Below are 13,928 nucleotides of genomic sequence, written 5' to 3' on the forward strand. Positions count from 1 at the left end.
GTCCCTTGGTACCACTGATACTAGACTGACACCAACTAATACTGGACAGAATGATACAACATGATGACTCCATGGATATGCCAATCAGCAAATGACATCATCTAGTGTCTGTTCCAGTAGCTTTAGCTCCATCCAGTGAAACTAGCTTTTAACAGACCATCTTCAACTACAAACACAGCCGAGACATGATCTAGGTTTGGACCTGTCCCTCCACAACTTGACATTAAAGGTACATTGTGTAAGAATTACTCTCATCTAGTGGTGCGGTTGTAGATCGCAAGCAACTCGTCGTATTTTTCATGCTGCATTCACGTGAAATCGGGCTTAAGGCAGACGGACGACAGCCGCTGCACGTAACGGCATAAACAAGCCTCTATGTAAACAAGTGGTCCGTCAGCACGAGGCAAAACAATACACGTGACAATATGTTGTCATGACGATGTGGTATTGTTTACCTGACCCACGTTTTACCGGCTTTCTCTGGACTTCTGTGACTAAAATGACATCTGGTTTGTCACCGGAGGCCGTCTGCCCGACTGCACCTGAATGCAGCATTCACGTGCAGTCCTCACAGTCCTCACTGCGTTACCACGGTGACTTTTCACAGACGCCACCTCCACCTGAGCCGACAGCTCCGGTGTCTCCGCTGAGTTTCCGTGGTTTCCTACCGTCACGCTGCCACTGAAGGTAACAACATGGAGACACCACATGGCAGCCAGCACCGAGCTTACCCGCTCCATGGAGATATGAATGATATGAACGGATAATTCAGAGCTGAAAGGAACACTTCACTTTGTTGATGGGGGGGATTACTGATTAATGAAAAACAGACTTTTGAACGAAATAATCGATTTTCGTGAATAGATAACAGGAGAAGTTACACAATGTACCTTTAAAGACAAAACACTTGATTTACTCAAGTAGATGACACATTTTCAGTTTCATGTGTGGATCAAATCCAAATTATACTGTATATCATCCAGATTATAACTGATATATGATCAGTTGGTCTGCTGCTTTTTCCTGTAGCATGATGGAGGCACTGAGAGAATGGACTGAGTAGCGATGCTGTTCTCCAGGGGAACATCTTTTCTTAATGCAGTCTTAGATAAGTGAAAGGTTCTCACTTCAAACTAGCTCCAGTAGATGGTTTTATCTGGTTTCAGCACAGGTGCTGTGGAGATGCACTTTAAGTGTATCTGTATGATATCACCTGCATCTTTAATAATGAGTCTGCTCTGCAGTCTGACCACAGCTATGCAGAGCGCACAGCTGTAGAAATATTTAGGAGAGTTTAGAGGAAACTATAAGTTTGTATAATTATAGTAAATAATGCTACAGTATGCACAAACATTTAGTAGTAGAGAAAAGGATTAACAGTGATGACATGGAAGCCTAGAGAAACACAATAATGCTCCGCTTGACCATGTCTCTTCACTCTGCTAAGTGTGGATCCACACACATCTCTCTCTCTCTCACACACACACACACACACACACACACACACACACACACACACACACACACACCTCATGTAAAAAGCCCTTCACCATAAATATTCATTAGTTTCATGGTGAAGATTGTGGGACAGTCCATATCTGGACTAGAAATATTCATCACATCAGGAGCTGCTGGATGAATAATGGAGCAGGAGCACGTTGACGGTGTGGACAGACCATCACCAGGCGTCATGGTGATCTCAGCTCCACTATCTGACTGTATCCTGCAGGTTGACAACGTCAGCCCACAGGTACAGTCGGTGTCACATTTTGACACACACACACACACACACACACACACACACACACACACACACACACACACACACACACACACACACACACACACACACACACACACACAGACAGACTCACAAGATTAAACAAAAAACAAACAAAAAAAACACCTGCAGTGCTGTGGTGTCCACTCTGAGATGAGAGTTTTCCGGTTGTCCCGGTTACGTTCCATAACAGGAATGAGTGAGCAGATAGAAGGAGTCTCCTTGCTTTACCCTCCACTGATGGAGAACGTTGTGACTGGTGTGTGTGTGAGCACATACTGTATACATCAGTCAGCCACAGCATTGAAACAGGTGACAGGTTTTATTGTTGAGGTGGATTGGTGTATATCAGTGGCCAGTTTGAAGAGTTCATTCTGAACCATTTGTCATTTCATTTAAAACTTGATATTTTGTTTTAATCATTTTTTCATGGCTTCTTCATCATTACCAAAATATTTAAATTAAACACTTAAACATGAAACATTCAACATTTTAACCATTTTATGAGCAATATATATGAGTGATGGTCCCACCTATCATCATCACACGCTGTATAGTGTAAACATCAATTATATCTTTGGAATAACATTAAGAGCAGTCTGGTTAATGTTCTGACAGCAGTAGCTTTGTGCTCAGCAGTGTGTGTGATGCCAGAGTGTGTTTGGTCTGGTCTACACTACTACTAATGGATATTCCAGCAGTGTTACAGTTTAAGAATACAGTTGTGTTGTGTGTTGTGTATCTGACACCCTGCTCTGAAACAAACACGTGCTGAACCTGCTCTCCTCTCCTCCACAGGATCTCAGGATGTGGTCACTGCACCCGCAGCTCTGACTCTGAGCACCCCACACACACACACACACACACACACACACACACACACACACCCCCGCCCCACACACACACACAGGCAGAAGATACCAAATGAACTCATTCATAAACTGCAACACTACTCATGTCAGCTTCAATCACAGACTGCCGAACGCTAACCTGTGATTCACAGTCAGAATATGGACAGAGTCACATTCTGCCTCACAGACTCATGACCTCACTTCTGTTATGGGGACCAGAATCACCGCCTCACCGCTGTCAGTCTGCCACTCAGACTAGTTTCAGGTTACATTCATCCAGAGCAATTAAACTGAAAATCTTCAGATTCCTTCTTTTAGACCTAAAATGTTAGGAAAATACAGCCCCAAGTTGAATTTGCCCAGAATTGTCCTTTAAACCACCAACATCTAATCTGTTTATCCTGAAGTCCCAGTGCACATGTGCACAAAAGTTGTAAGATATTGTGTTCACAAGGTTCAAATTATTTTTGTGAGGTCACAATGACCTTGACATTTGACCTTTGGCAATCAAAATCAATACTGTGATTCATCTTTGGGTCCTAGTGAATGTTTGTGCTGTATTTGCAAAAAAAAAAACTATCATTCTGTTACTGACATAGTTTGTCCTCAAGAGTGGGACATACTGCATGTACAAATAATCCATCTTAGACTTACATTTAGGGGATCTTCAGCTCTGGACACTCCCATGATTGTCCCTCATGTCTTAGTAAAGAACAAGTGTCTTTCCTCCCGTCCTTACACATGTGAAATGTCCAAAAACTGGATTCTAGTTGCCATGTCAACTTTTTTGTTGTTTTAATGTGATACCACACACACAGACACAGACACAGATTAACCTGCTTCGTCCTCTTTCTTTTTGTCATCATCATCATCATCATCATCATCATCATCATCATCATCATCATCATCATCATCATCATCATCATCATCATCATCATCATCATCATCATCATCATCGCTGCTGAATGTGCATGCAGATTGTGTGGTGTGTGTGTTGTACATCTTCTTTGTCTAACTGAGAGCTACTTACAACCAACATGCAGTCTGTGGTGAGGTCATTCTGGGAAACCTAAATATAGCTATTGTGTCAGCAGTGAGCAGCACGCTGGATGAATAATTGTGGGAGCCGGCAGGCATAATGACTCTGCAGCATGGCACTGTGAAATAAATCTCCCCTCCTTCAGAAGCTGTGAGAAGTCTGAAGCCAAAGTGAAGGGGAGCTGCTGTCCTCCCGGGGTGTAATCACATGATCAACAAACACTTGGAGAGTTTATGATCAACATTATTTAAAATAATAATCACTTATAGTGATCAGGTTGTCAGGCCGACAGAATCCATGACCTGTGAGTCACAAGGTCATCGTCTGTTTCACTGGTCCACATCTGCTGCTGATCCATTTAATGAACACAGTGTTCACACACACAGTCTGTACCTTCTGCCTCTAGGGGTCTCTCAATTACTGTAAAACAATAGCAAAAGAGGTGTTGGGTGACATCGGGGAGGAGTGTGGGGTCTTGGGAGTTGTTGTCTTCCCCACCGTCACGCCTGGTTTGGAAAGTGTCCGAAGTTTTGGAGGTTTTGACCCAAAGATGAATTCTTGCCAGAGGTTTCTGATCTCTGAGCTGTCTAACATCTAATCAGCTTCTTCTTGAGTAACCTAGGATCCAGATGTCCAATGATTACAAACATATTTCAGACAAACTAAATACTATCCTTAATTGAATATTAGGGGTGAGACGAGACACGAGATTGGGTTCACGAGAACGAGACGAGACGAGATTTTAAGAAAACTATACAATGACAAAATATCTGACTGGACCAACAGACTTTTATTTAACCGAGTTGCACATGCATTTTGAAATGTTTTATTATAACTCTTTATTCTTTACATGCATGATGTATGCATGAGCTTTTAACTTCTTCCACAAATTGAAACTAAAACTGAAATTTATAAAAGTTTAAATAGAATAAATGAAATGAAATAGGCCTATTCCTTTCTTTTTTTCAAGTGCAAACAATATTATGTGCAGTGTTAAGTTTCGTTTTTACTGAGGAGGAACTATGAAGAACTCATCTGTGATTGAAAAGAAAAGTACCTAAACCGAATCGAGTAGAGTTATAACTGTAGTGGGAAGGGTGGGATGCAAAGTAATGGTAACTGGTTTAAAAAAAAATAATAATAATCTTGCGGGACAGATTTTTAACGCGACAAGAAATATCGTCGAGTTTAATCTCACGAGATCTCGTCACACCCCTATTTAATATCATTATATTTATCTGTTTTATACACAAATTTAGTCAGTGTGACTATGAGGGCGGACTCATCAAGAATAATCCGCAAATTTAACAGAAAATGAGCAGATGGAAATTAGCCCATGGGCTACAATCTGGCACATTTGCACGTACTACGGTACATGTTTTATTAATGTGCACTGTCCTGACTTCTAAATAAATAAATAAAAAATAAAAAAAGAGGCAGTGTGTCTGTCTCCTCTTTCCCTCAAATGGGACAGATGGAGTGTGTTGCACCACCTGGGGTTTGGACAGGATATTGTGGGGAAACGGGATTCAGTTCACCATCATCCCTCCCCGGTTCTCTGACGTCATTCATTTCCAGGCCCAGAGGGTCAGCTCCTGGACATGTGGGCTCTGATCAAGTTTCTTGGGAAATACAAACGATTGGTTCACTCCCATCAACCTGAAAGATGTGCAGTTTCTCTTTTCCAAGTAGGATATCAGATTCACTTTCCAGATACTGTATATGGCGAGTCCCTCTGTCTGCACCCTGGCCTGTCTCTCAGTCTGAAAGGGTTCCTATGGTGCACGGAAGCAGCCATCACTTCACTGAGGTGCCACGGCAACCGCTTGGCAACGTATCTGGCCGACTGGCAGCTGTTGGCACAGACGGGAAGTCAGAGCGCACACGTGTATTCTCACCAACTACTCAATTTAGGTTTTGTGATAAACACAGAGAAGAGCATGCTTTCTCAGACAAAGAGTGTAATCCTTCTGGGACGCTTTCTGGACTCAGTGTCTTTCACAGCTTGTCCCTCACCAGAGTGTACAAGACTTTCAGAGCGTGTCTCACTCGTTCGTCCACACAATTCTGTTTAGTTCAGATCTGGTCTTAGGCTACTCTCTTTGATGGCATCTGGCATCCTCCTATTCGGCCGCCTCCACATGAGGGAATTCCAACGTTGGGAGACTTCCCACGGACTGGACCCTGTGCGTAATGAGGCCAGGTGCTCCGAGTCTGTTAGAGGTCCAACAATCTCACATAAACTGTGAAGAGTTTTCAATCTTGTTTCTCTCCCTGAAACATTTCCTTTTGTCACTCATGGATCGTCATGTCTTAGAAATGGATCCAGAAATTCTGGCATGTCAGTGGATATGTTCGCCTCAGGAAAAACCCTGCAGTGCAGAGTCTGTCTCTGTAAGGTCCAGTTGTCCCCTGGGCATAGACTGCCAGGACAGGACTGGCTGTATACCCCGCCAGCTGATTCCCTCTACACTGTCCAAAGTAAGTGAACACAGTCACAGGTTGATCCAGATAGCTCTTCACTTGCCTGCGATGGTGAGCCTTGATTCATCAGATGCTGGACACTCAGTCCTGGAAACTCTGCTGTGAAGAAACCTGCTGCTGCAGGGCTGAGATGCAGCAGCAGGTATAGGGGAGAGTGGGGTAATGTGAGACACCCCCTGTTTCTAGAAAACGGAACACATTTATGGTCATGTGACCATTATGTTTTCAAGCCCTTTCCATTTCTCCATGGCCATGAAGGAGAGGACCTCATGATGCTGTGGAAAGCATGTTATTTTTGCATGTAAAAGTAAATTTTCTTGCTGTCAATCAACTGCTGTGCCAAAGCAAATTGATTCACGTAGAATACATGATACATGATGATGAACTACCAACACATAAAACCATGTGATGATGCTGGCTGAAAATGAGCCTGAATTTCTAAGAGAGGTGGTTTTTTCTAAAATGTTGGGGTGTTGGGGTAAAGTGAGACAAATGCTGCGGGGTAAAGTGAGACCATGGATGTATTATAATAAATCCATGAGTGAGACTGTGAGCACCACACACAAAGATTTATACTAGAATCTCATCCCCCAAGCCAGAAATCTCACATGATCAATGATCTGTAGCCACACTGCTTTGTTATGCTATGTGCTCTCAGTCAGCTCACTTCTTTTAGTCACATTCCACTTTGTCGGCTCTCCCCACAAACAAGAGGACTTTTGATCAAAATGGTCACCATTGTCGGGGCCTACAATCTGACCCCCAGACTATCTAACTGGTTCTATCTGTCATTTGAATGTTAATTAAAACATTTTGTGTTGTATTTGATTGTGTTCTTGAGTCACTTTGCGTTGAGAAAACAAAAGTGCTTAATTGACCAATCCCCATGATTCTGCTACTAGTCCGACATTAGTTCTGGGATGTGTGGTTGTCAAGCTAGCTGTCAGGATTCTAACTGTTACAACATGTATTGTTATGGTAGTTTCAGAGTGGAAAAAGTAAGTGGATCAGTTTACCCCATTGATTTCTCTGGTTTGTCTCAGTTTACCCCTGGGCTGGGGTAAAGTGAGACACAAGACCACTTTTTTAAAAACAATCATATTTTCACTGCCCTTCGTTCTAAATACATTCTGATAATTTCCATTACTAGGAAACATCCTGAATTAATGGGAAATGTGTAAATTTTACTGATAAATCATTTTAGCTCGCTTAGAGGGGAGCAAATGTAAAAAATGTCTCACTTTACCCCACTCTCCCCTACTGGCTGTGGATCTGGAGGTGCTGGGGGGGGGGGGGGGGGGGGGCTTGAACCACTGGAAGAGACAGACTCTGAAAACAGTTGATGCTAGCATTAGCATGTGAGTAATATCCCTGCACTCAGTTTGACACAGGGAATGTAGAGATAACACTGTCGCCCTCAGAGGTTCTTCTGCTCCCTCAACCTTCTGGCTTTTGGCTACAGCAGCAGTTACATGCAGCATTGTGCTCCGTTTGTGCTGTGCACACTTACTTGGATAAGATGAGGTAGGTGGATGCTAGATAAGCTTGTCTGGCAGTAAAGGAACCACATAGTGTACTGTACTGTGCTGTGCTGTACTGTGTGTAACCTCAGAGCCGTTCCTTACTCCTCAGATCTTGTGATATCTACAGAGAAGAGTGCAGAGTCCTGTGACTGGCACCACACAGCTGTGATGTGGGTTAATGCCTGAGTGGGGAAGACACAGCCACCGAATGGTTGAGGAAATGTGATGTATATAAAATGGATCAATAAGGACATAAATAAATAGGGAAATAAATTAATCAGGAAATAGACAAATAGGGAAAAAATAAGGTGACAAATAAATATATAAACAAACATGGAAGGAAAAAAAAAAACTGACCTTATGATTTTTATTTCATCCTCTATTTATCTGTTACATTAATGTATTTATGTGTGTATTTGATTAATCGTTTATTTATCATTACGGCAGTAAAAGAGCTCCATGCAGGTCACTCTGTCATACATTACATTACTATCATGTTGTTCCATACACATGATTATTTGCATTCATGTGCACCATTTATTTCTCTAACATATGCTATTCATTCAAGTATAGTTGTGTATGTGTAAGTATAGTGGTGTATGTCTGACAATATACTGGTGCATATGTGATAGTGTGCTAGTGTATGTGTGGAGTATACCTGTGTACATGTGAGAGTAGCCTACAGTAGTGTATGTCTGAAAGTATATAGTATAGTAGTGGATGTGAGAAAACGATATTAGTCTCAGTCTCTGGTAGTATTTAGGCTGTATTTAATCTCTGTGCAACATACTACTATTACATCACCTACACACTGTTAACATGGAAAAGTGACAGACTATAACTTTTCACTGAGCAATTTAATCAAACAGAAGACTTGAAATTATGAGGAGTTTGAGGAACAGGGACAAAGAGATTTACAGCAGCCATGTTTGTGTGTTTCAGTGTCCTCTGGTGGTTGTGTGAGTCCAAACTGTCTTCTCTGTGGTGTAAAACCTTAAACATGCTGATGTGATCTGTCTGCTGATGGTGGACATATTCAATTAAAGTATATAAACATCTGCTCTATCATGAGTTGCAGATGGAGATGCCAGCGGGGACTGTGGCATGAAGCACCATGAACGCACAGTGAGCCGCACTCTCTCTCCTCAGAGGGATGAAGATGAAGATGCAGGAGTTGATGGAAAGAAGAGAAAGCAGGCAGGGGTTTAGATGATGAGGAAGAGGAGGTAGCGGTGTGTTGCTGAGGAGAACGGGGACATGTTTACCTTGAAGGAGACAGGAAGTGATGGGGGCAGCCCACCAGGCCGCTGCTCACTGAGCCGTGAAGGCGGGGCCACACACTGCTGTTTCTGGACTAATCCAGCCACTGCTCTCTGTCCTCATACCCTGCTCTGTATGTTCTCTCTGCTGGAGCTACATACAACCAACCTGTCTGACGTCTGGCAGCCAATCAGGTCCAGACTGTTACAGGTGGAGATCAATGTGAGATTAAATCCAGGTAACTCACCAAGACTGCGTTTGAATACTGAATATAGCAAGTGTGTATTTTTCTTCTAAATCGATAAATTGTGTCTATTTTGATTTTGTATTTTCTATACAAAACAAAACTACACTATAGTATTGTTAAACAGTGCATATTTTCAAACAATGTGCTTACTGAGGCAAAAAGCTAAAATAAAATTCTCAGTATGTTAGTGTCCCAGGAAATTGCAAATTACTTTACAACACATAGTGATGTGTTCCTCATTTAATGCATTCAGTCAGAGGTGTGACTCATGAGGAAATAGAAAGGAAAAATGTTCAAGAATTCAAAACCTATATGACCAAATTATGAGGGGCCATACAAGCCATAATTCATTCTTTCACTCTCACACACATACATTCTCCTGACACATACACATACATATATTTTCACTCTCATATTTATACATTTTCATACTAGAAGTAATATATGTATGTAAAACGAAAATGTATGTAGGTGAGAGTGAAAATATATGTATGTGTAAGGACAATGTATGTATGTGAGAGTGAAAATATATGTATGTGTAAGGAGAATGTATGTATGTGAGAGTGAAAGACTGAATTATGGCTTGTACGGCCCCTCATACCAAATCCCCTGAGTTTAAATGTCTGTCTTTAGTCTCTGAGGTGAATCCAAAGAGAACATGTACAGTACTCACATCACTGTAACTGTTTCTGCGTATGTGTGTGTACTTTTTTTTTTTTTTTTTATAAATTGTACTTAATTTCTTAACTGATGCAAACTCAGTTAAAGGGACAGTTACATGATGGTGAATAATTAACAGAGAAAAAGTGAAATGAGCAGCTGCTCAGAAATGACTGTAGGAGTTTTATCAGTGTTGGCTGCAGCTGCTGTGGAGTTTATGATGTTTGTACATCTCTGTTTTCCTGCTGCTTTATTCTGCTGCTAATTCTATGAGAAGCAGCATCTTAAGTCCATGGTAATACGGATGATTACACAGTTTGCAACTGTACAACAAACACAGTACAGTGTCGTACCTGACAGCAGCAGTCGTAGCTAAGTGTTCTTAATAAATTGCCAACTGAGTGGATATTGGTGATTAAAAGTTGTATGCCAAGCTGGAGGTCATTGGCTTTTGGTGCTCAGCTTGGAAATGAACAATGAAATACCAGTAGCTTTAAAGGGATATTTCAACATTTTGGCAAATTCGCCTATTGCCATAATCCCTAGTTTTAGCAGTGGGTTCATTACCTTTAATTGTCCGTGCATTTTGTTTTGAGATTGTTGGGGGAGAGACGGAGGCGCATAGTGTTTCCACGTTTCCCTCATCAAACTAAATCCAAAAACTCCAAAACGCTCTGGTGGACAAGTTGTGACCTGCACATTCACCACGCTATGAGATAATAATGGAACATTATCAGACAGAGTTGTTTTAGAGGTAAATGCATAGCCAGAACTACATTCCAGACACAGCTGCTGGGTGGAGTGACTTCAACAGCAAAATAGTTCCGAGTATTTGCTTCATGTGTATTCATTATACATTATTATCTCATATCGTGGTGAATGTGCAGGTCACAACTTGTCCACCAGAGCGTTTTGGAGTTGTTGGATTGTGTATTTAGTTTGATGAGGGAAACGTGGAAATACCGCACAGCTTGCGTACTCCCCCACCATTCTAAAAATAGCTTGCACCGACAATTAAAGGTAATAAACCTATTCCTAAAACTATAGAGATTATGGCAATAGGCGAATTTGCCAAAATGTTGAACTATCCCTTTAAGAATCTAATGTTGTACCCCTCCTCCCATCCTCTCCCCCTTTTAAACACAGAAAGCATCTATTCTAATCTCCAGTATCATTTCCAGTGGTAGAAGGTTCATGTGAGATTGTATGGTTAGTCAAGTTAAAGGCACATTACAATGTGCAGCTTGGCTTCGGAGCTGACCACATCTCTCATCTAAAAACTCCCAGAATGCTTCTGAACTCAAGAGGACTGAATTATTGACAGTGAGTGGAGCCACTGTTTCCTTAATTAAGTCCATGAAGCTGACCAGGTCGAAGCCGTGCTCTGCAGCAGAGAGCCTGACTGTGTACACTGTGTTCACCAGGAGAGGCTCCATAAATGATTCACCAAGCAGCTCTCCCTCAGAGCTCCACCGTGAGCAGTCAGAGCAGACTTCACCCTCTACTGAGCCTCACAGGACTCAGCTGGTCAACTCTGCAGGGCTTCTTATATGCACACGTGGCCAAAGTCATGTTCTAATTAGAGGGTAGATTTAATCTTACTCAACTTTACACCGATGGCTGACAGGAACTGCAAAGAGCAGTTTTCCTCTTTCAGTGAGTGCTGTAGCACCCTGAGCTGCTCTGCATGGTCCAAACATGCCACATGCATCGAGCCATCAGCACATGCTCATCCGTCTCTGAATCTTCAGCTCCTAGTGCTCTCAGTGTTTTCCTCTGAAGTGTAATTGTTTGTATGTCTCATCACCAGTTGTTCAGTAGTTACTGCTAATGAGACTTCCTGCTGCTGCTGTTTCACCAGAGACAGCTTTTACTGTGAAGCAGCAATAGGAAATACAATGAGCCTGCCACTGAGTTGGTGAAACTTTGTTAATGGTGCCAGTCTTAAAATTAAAAATAAAATGAAAGAAATAATATTTTACACTACTAAAACAAAGCATCAGTTTAATTGATTCCACTGATGTCTTCAAACAGAAGCAGCTCTCACCTGAGACCATAGAGCACGGTTCCGTCAGGGTGCAGTCTGATCATCCGGTTCTTCACCGTCACTCCATGGACGAACGACTTCTTGTCATTAATGAAGTAGGTGTCGGGGACCCACAGCTGGTCTGCCACTCGGTTGTCCAGGGTGAGGTTGAGAGGAATGCCTGTGTAGGACAGACGCTTGTCTCTCCAAGACTGCTGGAAGTACATGGTGATGGTGTAGTCCTGCAGGAAAGACATGGTGTGAAGGGAAGGTTAGCATATTAACATGAACAGCCCAATGACTCATTCATCTTTCCGCTGATGTATTTCCTGTGCATGTTCTATCACTGACAACTGGTGCAACATCTGTGATTACATATAACCTTCCTGTTGTAAACATGAGTTGCATAAGTTGCAAAAACGGTCATTTTGATGAGGATCATGACAGAAACTCACTGAAGCTACATTTTAATATAGTCCCTCTCAATCTTACTGCTGTTTTTGACCAATGACAAAACAAAACAGACAACAGAGTTAGTTTCTGACACAACCGTTGTCGTTCACACCCTATACAGGAAGCTTAAAGCAGTGACATCTGAAGGGATGGCTGTACCATGTTCCAGTATTAACACCTGATACTGTTATATTCCGTCTACTACTCTACCTTGTGATACATTTAGTTAGCTGGTAATGTAACTGTCATTTTATGTATATTCAATTAGATTCTTCCTAGTTTGTTGGATTACGGGTCAATTTATTAAAGGGATAGTTCACCCAAAATTCAAATTTCACTCATTATCTACTCCCCCTCATGTGGACTAAGGGCTGGGAGAAGTTTCAGAGTCCTCTGTGCCTTCTCTGAGTTACAGCGGGGCTCCGTGCAGCACTGCATGTCCATATGACGGTTGAGAACGGAGCTCACTTTTCTTCGTCCAAAAAGACACACCAAAAAACATCCAAATACCTCTATAGTGCTCATCTGTAATGTCCCTCTTGAATTGAAGCCCCAACATGAGAAATTGTTCCGAAAAAAATTAAATAAATCTATGTTTTAAGCTTGTTTCTAGCGGAAGCTCCCAGTGTCTCAGTTCACTGCTTTGCCTGTGTCTGTGCAAATCTCACGGGATTTGCATTGACACACACACACACACACACACACACACACACACACACACACACACACACACACACACACACACACACACACACACACACACACACACACACACACACACACACACACACACACACTCCCACTGTTTTTGTATCTTATCTTATGGGCAATTTAGAGATGCCACTGATGCACAATATGAAAAATTTCAACCGATACCGATAACCAATAATTTCCGCTGACTTGTATCATCAGAACATGCATGTCCTGTGATTTTCATTTCAGAAATCTGGTCACCACTGACAGGGGTACTCAGCCTGCAAGCAATTTCCTCATTCATTTATCGGATTTTTCGGATCGATAAAAAATGACGTAATTTTCCCTCAAATCGGCCGATATTTTATCGGTCCGATAATTATCGTGCATCCCAGGGTTGACATGCTTTTTGACTGTAGAAAGAAGCTGGAGAACCCAGAGAGAACCCACATGGGGGTGCCAGTCCTGGGAATCAAACCTGCCAACCACTGTGCTTCCCCATCTCCAGATTATGGATAATAATTCACTGTAATGTTCAACCAAAGCGAGGCAGGGGTAGGCAGGGCCGTTGCTAGGAATTCTGGGTCCCCTGAAAGTATACTAAAGTGGGCCACTTCCCTGACTTTTCCACTTTTTTTCATAGACTACGTATGTATTATCATTTCTTATTTAGCCTACTTTGTTTTGATGCTAATGCAGCATTACTATGAGTATTAGTCAGGGTCTTATGCAGAATAATTGAGTCATACAAAGATTAGACTACTGGGGTTTTTTGTGGGCCCAACTGGGCGCTGGGCCCCTAGAGTTATCATCACCTTTCTCCCCTATACAACGGCCCTGGGGGAAGGCAGGAAGTAACCTACTGTTTACCAAGCGCTTGCCTTGGAAAATAGTCCAGGACGTAAACAGAGA

At 42.2% G+C, this 13,928-nt stretch overlaps 1 protein-coding gene across 2 annotated transcripts in view; it reads right to left on the reverse strand.

Annotated features, from left to right (window-relative positions):
• gabrb1 (gamma-aminobutyric acid type A receptor subunit beta1) overlaps nucleotides 1-13,928 on the reverse strand; it is a gene marked incomplete at both ends in the record, with an annotated part of 72,881 nt that overhangs the window by 11,524 nt on the left and 47,429 nt on the right. For both annotated transcript variants that reach the window (XM_083998303.1, XM_083998304.1), the window contains one exon: nucleotides 11,892-12,112. In XM_083998303.1, the coding sequence (XP_083854429.1) occupies nucleotides 11,892-12,112 (221 nt within the window). The remainder of the gene's footprint in view (nucleotides 1-11,891; nucleotides 12,113-13,928) is intronic.

Source organism: Trachurus trachurus, assembly GCF_905171665.1.
Source record: "Trachurus trachurus genome assembly, chromosome: 22".
Lineage (NCBI taxonomy): Eukaryota > Metazoa > Chordata > Actinopteri > Carangiformes > Carangidae > Trachurus > Trachurus trachurus.